The 17,250-nt window shown below is 39.7% G+C and overlaps 1 protein-coding gene across 3 annotated transcripts in view; it reads right to left on the bottom strand.

Moving 5' to 3' along the window:
- itpr2 (inositol 1,4,5-trisphosphate receptor, type 2) overlaps nt 1-15,360 on the bottom strand; it is a 45,597-nt gene extending 30,237 nt beyond the window's left edge. For 2 of the 3 annotated variants that reach the window (XM_037254993.1, XM_037254994.1), the window contains exons 1-20: nt 15,004-15,360; nt 10,027-10,097; nt 9,686-9,801; nt 9,513-9,599; nt 9,121-9,279; nt 8,133-8,231; nt 7,977-8,060; nt 7,721-7,867; nt 6,946-7,041; nt 6,554-6,598; nt 4,648-4,799; nt 3,760-3,859; nt 3,518-3,678; nt 3,309-3,450; nt 2,735-2,893; nt 2,041-2,213; nt 1,768-1,887; nt 1,383-1,565; nt 994-1,245; nt 761-908 (exon numbers count right to left, since the gene is read on the bottom strand). In XM_037254993.1, coding sequence (XP_037110888.1) covers nt 761-908; nt 994-1,245; nt 1,383-1,565; nt 1,768-1,887; nt 2,041-2,213; nt 2,735-2,893; nt 3,309-3,450; nt 3,518-3,678; nt 3,760-3,859; nt 4,648-4,799; nt 6,554-6,598; nt 6,946-7,041; nt 7,721-7,867; nt 7,977-8,060; nt 8,133-8,231; nt 9,121-9,279; nt 9,513-9,599; nt 9,686-9,801; nt 10,027-10,097; nt 15,004-15,095 — 2,586 coding nt within the window. In that variant the 5' untranslated portion in view covers nt 15,096-15,360. The remainder of the gene's footprint in view (nt 1-760; nt 909-993; nt 1,246-1,382; nt 1,566-1,767; nt 1,888-2,040; nt 2,214-2,734; nt 2,894-3,308; nt 3,451-3,517; nt 3,679-3,759; nt 3,860-4,647; nt 4,800-6,553; nt 6,599-6,945; nt 7,042-7,720; nt 7,868-7,976; nt 8,061-8,132; nt 8,232-9,120; nt 9,280-9,512; nt 9,600-9,685; nt 9,802-10,026; nt 10,098-15,003) is intronic. The other variant, XM_037254995.1, reaches the window with a different exon arrangement.
- Between the last annotated feature and the right edge of the window lie 1,890 nt (nt 15,361-17,250).

Genomic DNA, 17,250 nt, shown 5'->3' with positions numbered 1-17,250 from the left:
TTTAAGCCTAAAGACATTGTAGGTGGCACAACACATGCTTAAAAGATATTCAGTTCTTTTCCTTAAAGGTGGAGTATGCATTTTCTAAACACTTTGTAGTAAAACTTGTCGACAGTAGGATTATCTTTTGCCTCGAATTTTTAACATTATTTTCAAGTGATGTCGTCATGGTGCGACAATACCAGCCAATCAAACGTGACATGTCACTCATCATTCAAACATTTAAGCCCCAAGTCCTGGCATGAAATAGAACCGTAATTACAGTCGTAACCTTCGCTTCTTGCCCTGATTATTGAACTCTGCAAGTTCAAAACAAGGAAATGGTACCTCTACTCTAGGGTCAACACACATATATAATAGTGATGTCCCAGATGCGAACGACAGCACATGGCTACAAACACTGGTGCCAACGTCACTGTTCTCACCAATTTGTCAGGTAATGTGATACTCTAGCTCTTTTATACTTTTAATTGCACGAACAGCTACCTTGCGTTTACGTTGGTGAATGAGTACGTTCTTGTTTTATACAAGTGTGCGAGGACAGATTATACTCAAATTTTGCGAGCAATTTGAAAGATGCATACTCTACCTTTAAAAAATGTTTTATAAATACAGAGCACTATCAGAATTTATGGTAGTCAAAAAAAAAAAAAAACTACATATACAACAGCAGACATTTGAACACATTGAGAGTACGTACTGCACAATTGTAGAATTAATTTACGTGTATAGGATTTGCAACTTATCAGGCTTATTATACCTCTAGAGTAAGTTCATTCTTGTCTTTTTCCCCAAATGGATAAGGTTGGCTGACCACGTCTTTAAGGTATTCATCAACAAACTCCATGGTGGGTGCAAACTTCCTCTTCATCTCCTCTCTCGAGGTATCTGCCGACTCGTATTCAAACCTGCAGAGATACACAACAATAATAGGCAGGTTACGGTTCGCAACGTATGCTCGCGCCATGATGTCATCACACGTCTGATGCTCACTCATGAATGGTGATCTTGGATGGGATCTCAGTCCAGAGACGTGCATAGCGCACGGGAACCACAGCTTCTTGTGGGTCACGGTCCACATGCATATGTAGCATGAGGCGGCAGAAGGATGCTCGCAGGTTGTAGGGCAGGCAGTCATCAAACATGCAGCGCAAGATGAGATCCACAGGAAGTTGAGAGGAGATCTGATTGATGGCAAGGTACTGACGGTCCAGGCACATTTTAGCAAACAGGTTCAGCTGATACCTGACAACAGGAAATAAATGAGTGATTAGAAAAAGGCTGGTATTCTGCAGTAAAAAAAAACTCTGGTCCTTTTTTTAATCATTTCTCCACAGGGCAAAAAAAAAAAAGTTTTAGCAGATCAGGGAAGTAACAGCCACCTGTAGTAAGTGACGATATCTCCATCCATCTTATGGTTGCCTTTGGCATCCTGAGCCAGATGGCGGATAGATTTGCCGTGAGGCTCCTTGTGGTTGTCGATCCAGTAGAGCCAAACCTCCTCCTCTTCTCCATCCTCCTGCGTCAAAGAGGACTCCAGGGGGGTCTCGGTATTTTGGATTAGTCTGGATGTGTGAGAGTGACAAAGACTAGTTGTTACAAAACATCCTGACATTAAGATGCCTTATTTGTGGGAAATGCTGGTTGAAAAAGGGGACAACGGTGGCTAAATTTTCTTTTGTAAAGAAACATACAGTGCAAAATGAGAAAAATACTACATTCGCAGGTATGACTTAAGTAATATAAATCCCACATGGTGTAACTCACCTTGTCTGGATAAGGATATCTGCATTGGCGGGGTTGAGCATAAATTTGCAAATCAGCTCCTGTGTGACAGGAATGGCCGTTTTATTGGACACACACAGATCGGAGAGATAATCCAGGAATCTGAAAGAACAATTTACTACTGGTTAAATTCAATAAAATAAAATATCTTTAAGGTCATACAATTCTACAAGTATACAGCAAAGTGTTCAATTCTTTTTTGCACCAATTTCTACTTCCTTAGCTGTTGAGGTGTGAGAGATAACCATGTCATACCTGGGTTCTCTATTCCGTCTTAGAAGGCTGACAAATGTTTCAATCTCTTTGGCTGTGATGTGTTTTTCCAAGAGCTTGCGGTTGTTGTGCAGCAGAGCAGTGATGGTATCTTCAGCCAGAATCTCATATCCAATTTGAGACTGCATGATTGAGAACTTTTTTGCTATATACTCCTACATGAATAGAATCAAAAATAGCAAACATGTTATTGAATTAATAATACGTAATGGGACAAAAAGCACAGTGATATTTATGAAATTATTTGGTTTGGTCATTAAAAAACTAATTTTCCATCCGCCTAATACATGTTTTACAGTCACCTAGTCATTCTTGTGTTAATTTTACAGATTGGTTTTGTCAGCTCCCCTATATTCATTCATATAGGACTGAACTTACAAAATGTCCAAAATTCGTAATACTTTTTATTCACATAACTAAAATATTGTTTCACCTCATCTGAAAATGACTGTGGTTATTCTCGTTAATTGATTAATTTCACTTTTACACAATTAAGACTGACGTGAGGTATCAGGTTTCTAATTGATGTCATATGTCCAGCAGCCCAATATCCCAGCAAACCTTTTTTTTTTTTCCTCCTACTGTAGACATTCTGGTAGAAGTTTTACAAACTCTCCAAGTATCCTTAGACAACCCTGAATACCTGTGTGTCTGAACTCAACACATTAAGACGTGCCTGGTTTTTGCGATAGTCCTGCTGAGAGTGTCGCAGCACTCTGTAGCAGAGTCTCAGCATATACTTAAAGTGGGAATAGCGCTGGTCTCCCAAATCCTCTAATTTCAACATGGGGCCATCACCCTGGTCTGTGAATGGAGCCTTGAGGATACCAAAGATCTGAGGAACAAACAGCTGGATGAATCAATGTACCTTTCACATCCTTTTATGACTTCGATATAGTTAAGTTACATGCTCTAGTAATAATGTCACAGATCATTTATTTTATTATAATTTGCACTGCACATCCTTTTTCATGAACAGATCAACCTGCATTGCCTGAACTGTTAAAAATGCATGAACAATCTTAAATAATGCTGAAATGGCTCACTTGTGTATTGTTCAGAAGAAAAAAAAAATACTGTATGAATCAAGGATATCATATTCCTCTATTTGTTGTTTATTTTCTAAACACCAAACTGCCCTTTGGAGAAATTTGAATTAAGTCACTTTATCCATGTACTGTAAATCAGCCTTAGAAAATACACGTGCAAGCGTGTGAAGGAAACTGTTGAGATGCACTGTATGTGCTGACCTGAGCAAGGATGTTCTGTTCTCTCATCAATTTCTGCCTCTCTCGGTCAGGTGTGGAAGTGACCACGGACAGAACCTCCTGGCCATTGTTTGGAACCACACATACGAAGAAAACCAGGTCTTCCAGCAGCTTCGTCAAAAACCTGCAAAGAACGTTCAGGGAAATTTCGAACTCACAAAACACAAGTTTGTGACCCTACTGGACTTTACCTTCTCTCATTCTGAGCAATGTTTCCATATTGAAGCTTCCTCACAGTGGCCTCGAGTACTTTGCTGGCATCGTTGGCATAATCCAAGTCTCTGACTTCCGAAAAGGGAACGGATACAATAGCAAAAGCTTCCTTATCCTCTTTAGTGGAACAGGTGCCAATCTATTGCGAGAACCGCAAGAAATACTGACATTTATCTGAGGTCACTTCACAGTAATTGGCTGTGAGCATAGATAGGCAAACCTTGAGCATGACTGGACGCTCCTCTTCTGCATCAATGGGCACGTTGGTGCTGGTCACCCATGTGTTAGTGCACAGGTGCCTCAACCTCACATAAGAGTTTCTGTGAAACAGTTGATAAGGTGAAGTCTCACATCTAGAAAGGCTTTTATAAATTCCTGAAATTCATACACCTTCACTGGGAACTAAGGGAAACAAACTGCATTACAATAATGGGTCCTTAAATGGAGTTGGAAAATATCTCGCAGATGATTAGCATAACTATATTTGATCCAAACATAGTTTGACTCATATCGCGTGCATGTTTCGTGCATTCCACCTTTATAAGCAATATTTTTACAATATAGAGATCACATTTTTACATTTATTCTAGTGACAATAGCACAGTACTAATCACAGATATAAATGTTACACATTTTAAAACACAATGCTCATATTCGGCTTGTATATATTATCCCAAAAAACATTTTATTCCCATACGGTTCTAAAATGGTCTAACTTCACAATTTCCCAAATTCCAGACTGCAACTGCTCATGGCAAGTTTACTGAACTTTACAAGGCATTTTTGCACCTTTGCCCCCGACTTCTGGTGTCAATTGCAAAAGCAATGGCGAGTCCTTTAGTATTCAGATCATCGGTGCAAGCCCACATTTTACAATAGGTTGTTTTTTGTTATACGGCAATTCCATATTACTGTTGCTAAACGATTCTAATTTGAACAAACACACTCAGGCAACCACAGTTTATATATCTATCCGTCCATCCATGTCTGACCGTCAGTGTCTCTTCGCCAGTGTCCATGTCAGTCTGTCCGTGTTTGTCTGTCTGTGTCTGTTTGTATGTCTGTCTGCTTTTATGACAAAAGTGGAAGTCACTTGTAAGATACTGACCTGGGTACCAGGCAGTCTGCCCGCTGCAGCGTGGTGGCATCCAGCTCAAAGAGGGATGCGATGTCATTGCCATGTTTGACAGAAACCAGTGTAAAGGCAATTCTGTCTGCAGCTTGATGCTTTCTCTTGGAATACACAGAGTCTGTCTCATTCTGCAACAACAAACACCCAGAGGTCAGAGATATTCGTGTGTATGTATTGTGAATAGAAAATTTTATTTAACTCAGGGATTGTCAACCAGTGGTCCGCGGCCCTATAGTGGTCCATAGCCGTATTGCAGATGGCACTCGAAATTGGAAATGGAAAATAATTGTAATATTTTGATTTAATAATTGAAGCATTACATGTTAATCGTAATCACGTGCAACAGATGCACAGGCAAATTCAGATGTTTTTTTTTTTTCCAAAGTACAGTTCTAGAAAATACACAAGAAATTAGTCAAAAAGTGGACATTTATTTACATAATCACTGACCAGAGCGTTTTCTTTTCTGATGACTTATTCAGACGGTATCATACATTATTTACGGCAATAACTTTTTTTGGAAGATTCTGAAGAAATTATCTGATTGACCTTAGTTGAACTTTTCATTAAGTACAAAAGTTGCATTCTGTCTTTAAAAAGGTTGACAGTGTCTATGGTCGAAAAGGTTACAAAATGCCTGATGCACTTCTTGAAACTTCACATAAAAACAATTGTTGGATTGCTGGATTAATTCATTAATGAATAAGTGAGTGGAAATTCAGGAAGCTTGCTGGTAGGTTCTGTACAGTGGGCTAAGGGTCTCCAGTGGTGCAGGTCGTAATGTATTGCAAACATTGTCATCTAACACCAAGTTAGTTCATCAAAAGCTGATGTCTTATAGGTGTCCCTCACTTAGCCAAATAACCTCTTAGTGCAATGCACATTGTTGAATATCTCGAGAACTCAAGGTGAGATTATAAGTATTTAGCTGTGTCTCACCGTCTGTCCACTCAGAGAACACAGTTACTGATAAGCCAACTCAAAATCTGCTCTTGAACATTAGACAGATGCTGTCAGAACCCAAGTGAAGGCTAAGAGATTTGCATATTGTCATATTTGCAAAATGTGTCCTAAACATCTCAGGATGCTAGACTCCCCTTTTACAATCGGGTACATCATTAGTTATATACATATACATTCATATAATGTTTATCAATAAAATTATGAACGAATATGATTTCATCAGTATTTGATGGTCAAGAAATGGCTTGCGCTATTATTTTAAGAAGGCAGTGTTGCTCATACTGAAGAAGTATTAGCATGCAGACGTTAATGAGTGAACTCCACCTTACTGCTCTTTGCATGTTAATAGGAAGGGAGGTGCCTTTACACAGCTTCGATACACCGACACCCCTAAACCCCCCCACCAAGTCCACTGGTGACTCACCCCCTCAGCTTATCACATACGAGCAGAGCGGAGCAGACAGCACGTCTTCTACCCTTCCCACCCATTTCACAGAGTACCCCCGCCGCCACCACACACACACCCAGACGTTATGTAAGGAGCCCCCTGTGTGTCTGAAATTCAGCGTGGGCATAAAAAAAAGTGTGTGAGGGTGAGACAGTTTGTGTGTGTGTGTGTGTGTGTGTGCTCACTGCCTGAATACAAATGGGCAAGGTAGCTAGGGGCTTAAGAATCTAGCTATAGAATAGGAGTAGTGTGCATGCGCGTGCGTGTTGTGAGAGCGTGCAAAATTGCATAACGAGACAGGGGGGGACCTGGAGTTGAGAGAAACAACTTCTTCTCATGACTCATTCTCTTGCGGTCCGACGTTATCTATAAAGTGCCCAAACTCCTTTTCCATAAATTACCAACATGGTGCAAGGGGGAGATTACTCGTATGCTATTTTGAAGCTCAATGTCATCATGGGACAAACCTACCTCTCCTTTAGGCTCCAATGATTCGACTTTGAATTCAGGGTTTTCCTGGAGAGAAAGAAAGATGAAAAGTGACTGCAAGGGAAGACTTTTCTCATCTTAACTTGGTTAGGACTAAACATTAACCAAAACTGCAGTCAAGACTGGACGCTGCCTGTATCAAAGGAAACACTGCCACCTACAGTATCATCCTACTTAAGATTGCTTACACAAGGTTAACAAAAGTTACTAACATAATGAAAAAAAAAATACAATAAAAACTAAAGATGTACAGTTGGATTTAATTATCCAGTATGATACTTTGCAGTAAGTAATAAAAAACAATACAATACCACTTTATTGGTCATTCCTTTGCTATGTTCTAAAAAAAAAAAAAAAAAGTATGTTCGCCTCACCTCTGCTGCGAGGTAATTGCCAGTAGCGAGGTGCTTGAAACGAAACAAACTGTTCCACTGACCAGCCCCACCTCTGCAGGGGTCATAGTGAACGACCTGGAAAGAGGGGGTGGGTATGAAAACAAGAAAGAAAAACAGAGAAGCATGAGAAAATCCAAAGAGAATCATCAAGTTTTGTTTCCATTGTAAATTACATTTGTTGTGGCAGGATGCCAGACTTTCATCCTGGTCAAAATAGAGTCCATGCTAAATTTTAGTGCTGTTTTTAAAATCCAACTCACAGTGAATGCCAATGCTAAAATCAAGACTTACAATGTGCAGTGAATATAGTTTATGCACATATAGTCTATAAGTAGTAGTAGTAACTGTGGCCTCAGAGCATTTAAAAAAAAATATATATATATAAAATCAACACTGAACTAGCAGAGCAAGAGAGTGCGACCATATTAGATCCTGATGTTGGCAACCTATAATCTACATGCTATTGTAAATTCAAGGCTTTGCTGGATGTGGATATTTAGAATGGCACCGTGATTGACAGTCTTGGCGTTTGTGGCTGGATTTGTAAATCAAGTAAATTGTGGCAAATGACTTTATCCTGACACTGAGGAAATTTCACTACAAGTAAAGATAGAATTGAAATGCGGGGTGATAAACAACTAATTCTTTATAAAGCTACAAAAAGCATTAAAACTAAAAGTACTAGCTGGCCACACAAGTTCAAATACTAAATCATGATATATTTTTTTAAAAACTTGATCTGTTTATGTTTTACCTCCACTTCCCAGAGAGCCTTGGAGCTGGTGGCAGAGGTGGCAGACTGTCGCAATGTGGTACGCAGGAAGACATGCTGTTTTTTCTTGTAGTCGTCACAGGTCAGAAACTTCTCCTGTTCCGCGTGGAAGAGCCTAACCACATCTCCCTGGGAGAAGGCACACACATACATGACACAGCACACTATTCTTAAGCACATACATTCAAGCAGTTTCATTAAAATCCACACACACACAAATGGCAGTAATAGAACAAACCCCTTTCAGGATGTCTTCCTTGTAGTCACTAAACTTCATGAATAATGTGACCTTCCAGCTCGTGCTGCAGCTGACCGCATTAACCTGCAACACCAAGCAGAGGTGAGCAGGTGACCCCCAGCCAAACTTGCAAAGTTCATAGAACCCTGGTCCCACCTCTTTGCAGCCAGGGTTGTCTAGCAGCTCGATATTACTGGCATGAAGAGGCTGCCCCGCATTCACTGGCATCAGCACCACCTTGTCTCCAAGCACCACCTTTATAATCAAATTGGAGACACTCGTTTCTCAACAGAAAATGTGTTTGAAACATCCCAATGTAAACGACGGCCAATGTTTCTCCATGCAAAGGCCTGAAAACATCCCACCCTATCCCATTTTTGAGGTGTTGTGTGCAAGAGGGTAAAGTAAAGACATGCACACTGCAAACACTATGTCAGTATGTTTGTACGGGTTTGTCCACCCCAGCGACGTGGACATGAGTGCAGCATATGGGGTGTCACAGCTCATGCTCTCCAGCGCTATGTCATAAATAAATACAATATAAGAGTAAAGGAACAGCAGGGATAATAATAAATATCAGAATCATTTGACAATATTATAGATTGTGGAGCAGCGGAATATCAAATGTTCTTGGCAAACTGTAACTAACATTATTTTCAACCTTATCCTATTTTATCAAGTTCTCCGTTAGTGTCCTAAATGATATTTACATATCAGTAAAACCTAACTAATGGAGGAGTGTACAAGGATTTGCAAATCATTGCATTTGGTGTTTTTCTTTAATTGGAGAACTTAAAAAAAAAAAAAACATGCTATCAACTCTCAAGCACACTGTGGTTTTGAATGCAGTTTTATATTTCTGCGCTGGTGTATTTACAACAAAGTGAAGCATAACTAGTGACAAATGGATTAGAGTGGCAAGAAAACCTGTCTAACCATGCTTCTTCCGATCTCAGCCACTAAAGATCAATGGTCATGCACAAACAAGAGCAATACCTTTAACCACAGGATGCTAAAGCCAGAGAAGAGGGACAAAATAAGAAAAGTCAATGGAACGGGACAGTCTAGAAGACAGCGAGAGTTTCCATTTGGGCGTATTGTTAGTGTCTGTAGAAATAACAAGCGCGAGCAGATGGGCACCTACATTGTCTCCTTCGCTGCGCAGCTTCCAGAAAGGCTGAATGTAGAACCAGGAGCCCTCGTTCCCAGCCGGGTCCAGAGAAACTCGCATGGCATTTTTTTCCAGCAAGGCAGGGAGACGCTTGTTTACCGTCAAGTACTTGTTACTCTTGATGTGCAGGAGCTGAGAGCCAGGAATTAGGCACGTTCACAGGCTGACAGTATAATGCCAAATCTCAATTCCATGGAAAACCAGTTAAAGCACAACCTGCCCTTATTAAATTAAAGTAATTTAATTACATACACGAGGAATGATTACTGGAGCCGATTGCAACTATAGTGACAAGCCACGATTAACACGATAAAGAAAAGCAGGTTGTGGCGTGAAGGACAACTTGAATTGCAGACTGACTGTACCTGGACAACATTACTGTACTTGACAACTTCTCCAAGGAGCTTCTTGTTTTCAGATTCATTCTGCTTCTGCTCAAGCTCTGCTGCATGCTGGGAAGCAAAAACAGTTAGAGGATTTGTTATAAGGCACGCATATAAGATATTTAACGGATGATGTGGGCTGCCTGAGGTTTAACCTGTAATTTTTTGAATAAGTCTGCTTGTGTGTTGCTCCCTTGTTTCCCTTGTTTTGCCTTCCAAAATTGCTTCTGGGCAGAGTACCTGTTCATGGGACACACCTTGAAGAGGCAATCTGTAAAGCAAACGAACAAAGCAGTCAGGCATGCTGGTGTTACTTGCGTGAGTCAGACTTTGATTATGGCAAAGGTGCACTTTAGTTGGAGGTCATGTTTGTTTACCCAGCAGAGGCCAGAAGAGTCAGCTAAATGCAACAAAACATCACTGGAGTAACAGTGACACATAAGAAGCACATGGTGCACCCCGAGTGATTTCTATGAGTGAGATCAATTCCACATACCTCTGAACTTTTTGGGAGGGTTTGCCAAGTCTCCTGCATCAGGCTGGACTACACATCTGTCATCGACAAGACTGCAAAAAAAGAGCAAAAGAAGTGCAATCAACATCGTAACTGGTGTCCTTGCGGCTATTATTATTGTACACTAGCCATGAAAGTGCGTGCCTGGCGTTGACATATTTTTGCTCTCCGTTATCAAGCGGGTGCATAGTTCTTGTTCGTCCATTGAAGGCTACTAAAGCGAGCAACAGTGGGATGTTGCCACGAGAGGAAACTGTTCAGTGTTGATTAGAAAGTCAACATTACTAATGACTGGGCTACAATTCTAGACACTCCTGCACTAATGAGCTGTGTCAAGGGTCAAAGGGGCATCCATTTAAAAATGTGTAAAGTGGTATAAAATAAATTGCGTAAATGAGAGTACTACGTTCTAAGTTCTTTACAGAGCAAAACAAGTTGAGACTGAATGAATAGAATCTCTGCAGGTTGCAATCAAGAAGCCCATATTTAGCCCATCAATCAAAGGTTTGACAACTACACCACTGCCATGAACATAAATGGAGATGCTAGGCTAAAAGCATTGCTGTTGCACTTAGCAGGAGCGCATGACATTTCAATGGCGGCAGAGACAGCCAAGTATGCAGACACAAAAAAGAAACTCACGGACTATTTTTCATCCAAAAAGAATGTGCAATATGTATACATGTTCAGAATGATTAGCCCATGATAGCCCACTAATAAACAATTACATAATTGCACACAACTAACTGAATTCTTAATCGCTTAGCAGCTTATTATGCCATTCTCTACATCACAGGTGTCAAACTCAAGGCCCGGGGGCCAGATACGGCCTGCCACATCATTTTATGTGGTCTGCGAAGACAAATTGTGCATCAATTCGTGTGTCATTACTAATATTGCAAATTGTCTTCACTTCTAATATCTTTTTTTTTTATATTTGACCAGTTTTTACTCATCTGATTTGAAAACGAGTTATTTGTTAATTTGTTTTATAGCTTTTACTGTATATAATATGAGGTGCTCATACATTTATTTGGGTTGACAGTCATAATGGCCCTCCGAAAGAAACAATGCGGCCCGCGAAAAAAAAAAAGTTTGACACCCCTGCTCTACATGGATGGAGGTCGTTATATTGTGAAGTTGTGGTCAGTGGATATTGACAGTTTTATTGCCGCATTATCTTTGCTACACTACCACTGGCTGTATTTCTCGTCAAAGAGCATGTAATTCAATCTCACTATACAAAGGCTGATAAGAACAAGCAAAACCACTCATTCTGCTGCAATGCAAAGCACAATTCACCCAATTCATGCAATGCTGCAAACTGCTTCGATAAGCACGGCTCTCTCTGATTCATTCCATAACTTCCATAAGTGAACAGTAAAGTGCCAAAAGCTCACAAAGAAATAACGCATATCCACAGAGAAAGGAGTACAGAGGAGGAGCGTTGACGATCGCAATCAGTGTGTCCGGTTTGCTCTGTAACTGGGTTAACCATGAACCACAGATAAAGAAACCAGGCTGGACACACAGGAGCTAATTATAGCCCAGAAGACGGCGTTAAATGCAGTGAAACAAGATAGAAAGGGGAGAACTGAAAAATATTCAGAGTTGTGTCAAGGAAAAGGAAGGGGGAAAGAAGAAACACATTGCACGTGGAGAATATTTTACACCACACAGGCTTGCTGTTGCATGCTTCAACCTGTTAAGTAGAGCGCCAATGACAAACTTAGAAGACTTACAGCATGCAGCAAAGAAAAAAATAAAAGAAAGCCTGGCACCAGTAAAGCAAAATTCTATTCAGATCAAAACATGAGCAAAACATTCCAGAAAAGTTAAATTGAGGTCAATCGTCATCACACTACTATGCACCTTAAACAGGATGAATTACTTCTGAGCATATTTATGATTGTAAAAAGAGGAAACCCCAACAAAGTGCTTTCTTTAAAGAAGACCAAAAGTGAGCAACTTTCATATTTTAACAAGGCTTAGCTTTACACTGTGGCAACTTAGAATGTTGTTTTTTTTAATGATGATTTAGGAGCCGCTGTCAATTGCTGCCACCTTTGTCATTCTGTCGGTTTCTGTCAGGTTCAGACTGTGGTACAAAGGCAGTTAACACAACAGTGAAGGATGACAGCATCAAATTAGAGAACAAAATCCAAGTTGGAAAAGGCTCAGATGAATCTGGCCAGACGGCTCCGGGTCAACTTCTAATAACCTTCTGGCTTCTGGTTGTTTGGACTGTAAAGGTGTGTAGGGGGTGAAGAGATTTCATGTTAACCAATGCAAACAAAGGCACTACGCCCAGCTCACCTTAAAGTGTGCTCACAGGGGTTGGGCTCTTTGCCTCAATGGGTTAAGAGCTCTTGTTTGGGAAATTTATTTTACTGCTTAGCCATACAATCAAATCATGGACACTTTTATATTTACTGTTCCTGTTTGTCTGTTTGCATTAACATCGGTGTTATTCAATATTAGGAGCCTTCTCTGTGAAATTCCATATTGAAGACCTAAATAGTGTAGAACATTTTTATTTGATGTATTTTAAATTTACATTTTTAAATAGGTTTTTTTAAAAGATCGAAATTAGAAATGTGGTTCCCTCTCAGGACCCAAATGAGAAAGAACACAACAAAAGCAAATGCCAAATACAAACATCAAATTTAAAATTAAAAGAAGAACAAATGGCGAGAAAATCTGGTTTTAAAAACTGTTTTGAGGAACAAAGAAGGTACGATTGAGAAAGAGAGGGTGGGGCAAAGTCATTCTTCAACTAGTTGATCTTGCTTATTTTGAAGGATTCAGATCCCACCCTGAAATGCTTACACTATGTGTCCATTAAACCACTACACCTTGAATATGATGTCACGAGCAGACTGAAAAATGACACAATTGATTGAGATAATGCATTGCAGAAGTGATGCGCCTTTTACCTGTTCACAAAAATGACTCAACAAAAAGTTTGATGTGCAATCAGATTACTGAAACTAAATTGCTAAACCAAAATTATTTTTCTCTGGTGCTCATAGCAGCTGGAAATGTGGAGGTAATGGTCCATGGCAGCACCACTTGGTGAAAGAACAATGTTGAAAAACAAACCACCACTCAATCTCTTAAAACATTCAATATTATGTTTGTTATGATTATCTATTAGTTGTCGATTGAATGATTAATCGTTTCACTACCATTCATAGTCAATCACGACTGAGTTGAATTAAGTAGACAGGAACAACTTAGAACTAGCCAACCGACTTAAGATGGGTGTTTCCTAAGTTTACTGTATTTTTCATATTATCTCGAAGACAAACGACCAATACTCAGTTTTTGTAGCCAGCTCGATATTAGAAAGAATGAAGGGGAAAAAAAAAAAGGCATGCAATATGTCATTCTGTAAAATAAGCAAGCTCAATGCATTTTAGCCAAAATAATATTCAACTATTGGATGGCGATGCACATTTAAGTTTGCGTCTGACTGGTCAAATTCAGCTAGACGCATACAATTCCAAAATAAACTTATTGCAAGTCTTTGTGATATGCATATTGCTTGAGCCAATATCGTGATCGATATTTCTTCAATATATTCCACAGCCCTATTGGTATTCACATACTGTGATGTAAATATGTTTTTTATTGGTTTAGGCCTAGCATGAATATTTTTCCAAGATAGCAGTGACCTGCACAGTGTTGTTTTCACACCGATACGGGAGAGCAGCAAAAAAGGCTGTCACGTGGTATGTGGTCCAAAGTGGTCAGAACATTTTTCGATTACATTTGTTTGTTCATCTATCTCTGCCAGCAACATGTGACATGCTACGCAAATTAAATGTTCTTCCGCTAGATGGCAAAAGGTACAACTGACCTCCGTATCCACCTGTTGCATTCATATGAAGGAATGAGAGATTGTGTTGAATTTAACAGACACATAGAATCAGTAAACTTGTGAGTAAATTGATGTGAGATTATTTTATTTTAGTATATGACCAGAATATTTTTTCCTTTCGATAAATATGGCACTTGGCTCAAAAAGTGTTGGAAAACACTATTTTAAATTGCTAAACAAAGATGATGAAACGTTCTACGTAAAAATTGCATTTTGTGGTAACGCGTACGTAGGTTTGTGCAAAAGCACTTTTTTTTCCCAGACTAATACGAGTATGTTCACCATTACCAATGCCAAGTATCAATACCTCTGTTATTTATGATGTATAAAATGTCCAAAATTGACAGATAATTGTGTCTTTGACACACATGGTGAGACATATCAATGCGTCAAACAGCTAAAATATAGTAGCAACCACAGGTATAGAAGACTTTTTTTGATAACACATTTTTTTGCCTTATGCATCAGTGCCTGGTATCAGAGTACTTCACAAGGTTCCGATACCTTGAAATAAGTCCCATATCAACCCAGACTGACACCTGATATGCACTTGCCCATCCCTAGTGTTATTTTTTCAGGCTTTGAATTGGATGCAATTCTCTTGTTAAGTGGTTGCTAACCCACTATTCTTTCCATATAAAAAGAGCATTGTGATGTGCAAGCAAAAATAAGTGCTCTAATATTGAAAACGTCACGAGTAAAGTGTCATGAGTCTTCAGTCTCCACCCTGCATTGTTTTAGAGTTGACTGCTGATACTCATGTCATTCAAGTGGGGACTTTTGAAGTATGCAAGCAGCATGGCACTGGTAAGCGCCACTTCCTCCTCAATGGGACTGAGCCAAAAAGGAAAAGAAAGTTGATCGTAATCGTTTGCACTTGACTTCCTGCTTTGCATACCTGTTGCATTTGCGTCAAGCGACTGTGCTTTCACATTTACATATTTGTGTGATTTTGCGAGAAAGAGCGGGGTGGGGGTGCAAAAGAGAGCGAGACATACAAACACACGTGGAAGTACCGGAGTTAAATCCAGATTGCGGAGTTTGAAAGAGACAGGGAACGACGAGGAGCGACGTACCCCAAAGTACTTATGAAGCCGTTGACCGAGCCTTCCGCGCAGAGAGACACGATGTCTCCAATGTGAAGGAAACTGGATCTGTGGTCTGACATTTTGGAGACGTGATGATCTGCTTCAAACTTCCCCCATTGCCCCCCACACGTCTTTGCTTGAAGTAATCCACGCGTTACGCTGCGCTCGTCCAGATCATCAACCTTCCCTCTTCATGTTCGACTTGATCAGCTGGCCCATTCAAGTAGAGCAAAGGACGTGCCAATGTCTTGCAAACGAAGTGGCGTCTTCTGTCAGCCTTTTTGAACTTCTTCCTGTATGTCAGAGTGGCAGAGATCTGCTTTTCACATCCACTTCAAGGGGGCGGAGACTGCTGCTGCTGTCAGGCCTCTGAGCAAATTCCGTCCGCTCACTTCTCCTTAACACCAAGCCCTCTCACTATAACACGCGTCGTTTCTTTTCAATGGATCATAGACAGACGTTTTAAATCAGAGCTGGTATATTTACTCACACTGTCCCTAAGCACAAGAGTATTCAAAAAGAAAAGAAAAGAACACTGCTTTGGTGATACCGAAGGAGGATAGACCTATTTATTTGCATCTGTATGTCTATTTTGGGAATCTCAGCTACATTTGACATCATTTGGATGGGTAAATGATTCACAAAATTAGCTGGAAAATAAATCAAGTCTAAATAATGAATCAATTTTATTTTTAAAAATGTCACAATTGTTTTCCATTTCCAATTTCGCAGATTACCTGCAATACCGCTACGGACCACTAGAGAGCCGCGGACCACAGGTTGACAATCCCTGACCTATGAAACAATAACAATTGTTGCTATCAATTATATTAGATAGCTATTCATTTGAATAACTTGACAAAATAATAAAATACTTCCCTGCTTACAAAATAATTTAACTATTTAATTAACTTGCATTGTACTGAGATGAAAAAAAAACACTGGACATGCTATTAAACAGTGTTTTCCTTTGCTTATGTTGTAAACTGGCTATCACAAAAGGCTAAGTAAGTTAATGACAACAACTAAAACAAATGAACTGCACCTGTAAGTTTGTTTATTTGTTTGTTTGTTTGTTTGTTTGTTTGTTGTTTGGCCCCCATTTTCGGAATTGCTCGAAGGATAATTGTAGCAGTGAATCCTATCGTGTGTGGTGTGCTCGGGAGACCCTTAAATCGGGGCTCACAGATAAATTGTCTATGGCTTGATAATCTTTTAATCCACCAGAGCTATTTTAACTTTAAAATGTCCAAATGATCAGATTTCTATTTCTATGTGCTTTTCATCACACTTCGTCAGTATCTTGTTACTATAAAACTACATTGAAAGCTCGGGAAGCACCATCTAGCTTGCAAAAACAGCTGCAAGCAAGAAAAGCTGTCACTATCAAAAATCATTTTTTGAACTACTGGTAATTGATCAACAACTGATCAACTGCGTTGATCAATTAAAGTAAATGTGAGTTGTACAGCTCTGAAAAAGTCAAGCATTAGTTGTAAAAAAGAAACAGAAGCATCATAATTTATTGTGCTTGAAAAGCAAGCAGAACTAAATGAGTGGTTTGAAAACACAATACACCATATCTTAACATATCGTTTTGTCAAATTGTGACCTCACACTAATTGAAAGTGTAATTTTAGTGGCTTGGTGATGAATTGCTGTTTTTGCAAGTGCAATTGAAGGCGGAGTGAAAGGTTCATTTAGAAAGCGGTGGCTTCATTTGTAGTCTGGTCATGAGGGGGTTGAACGTCTTCTCTGCCTGGAGTTTCATATACACCAAGAAGTCTCTGCTGTAGATTTGTTTCTAGTCAATTAAAAAAAGATCATGAAAGAGGGGCGAAGAACATCAGTTTGTTAGTACAGACACAGCAGTGACGAGCTCCAGGATTATTTCGTCTCCCCTGTTGCTAAAAGGGGGCTTGATTGATACACAGGGGGACTGAGAAAATAAAATATAATTCAGAATGTAAAATTAAATGCTGGAGCGGCTTAACTAGGAGCTATACACATTTCCGAGGAAGCTATATATCTCAAATAGCCAAAAGATTGGACTGACAAAAGCAAAGGTTTATAAGGCTAGGCTGCTGTTGATGATGAGATTCTCGGAGCTACCGGGTCAAAGGTTGTAAAATTATAGAGACCAGACTTTGATTGTTAGGACACATTCAGAGGAGAGATAATGGCAGAAGGGTTAGAATGGATCTGCCAGAAAAGAGAGCTAATAGATGGTTGATA

Source organism: Syngnathus acus, chromosome 6 (assembly GCF_901709675.1).
Source record: "Syngnathus acus chromosome 6, fSynAcu1.2, whole genome shotgun sequence".
In the NCBI taxonomy this organism is placed as follows: domain Eukaryota; kingdom Metazoa; phylum Chordata; class Actinopteri; order Syngnathiformes; family Syngnathidae; genus Syngnathus; species Syngnathus acus.
This window is presented reverse-complemented; position numbering and strand designations above follow the sequence as displayed.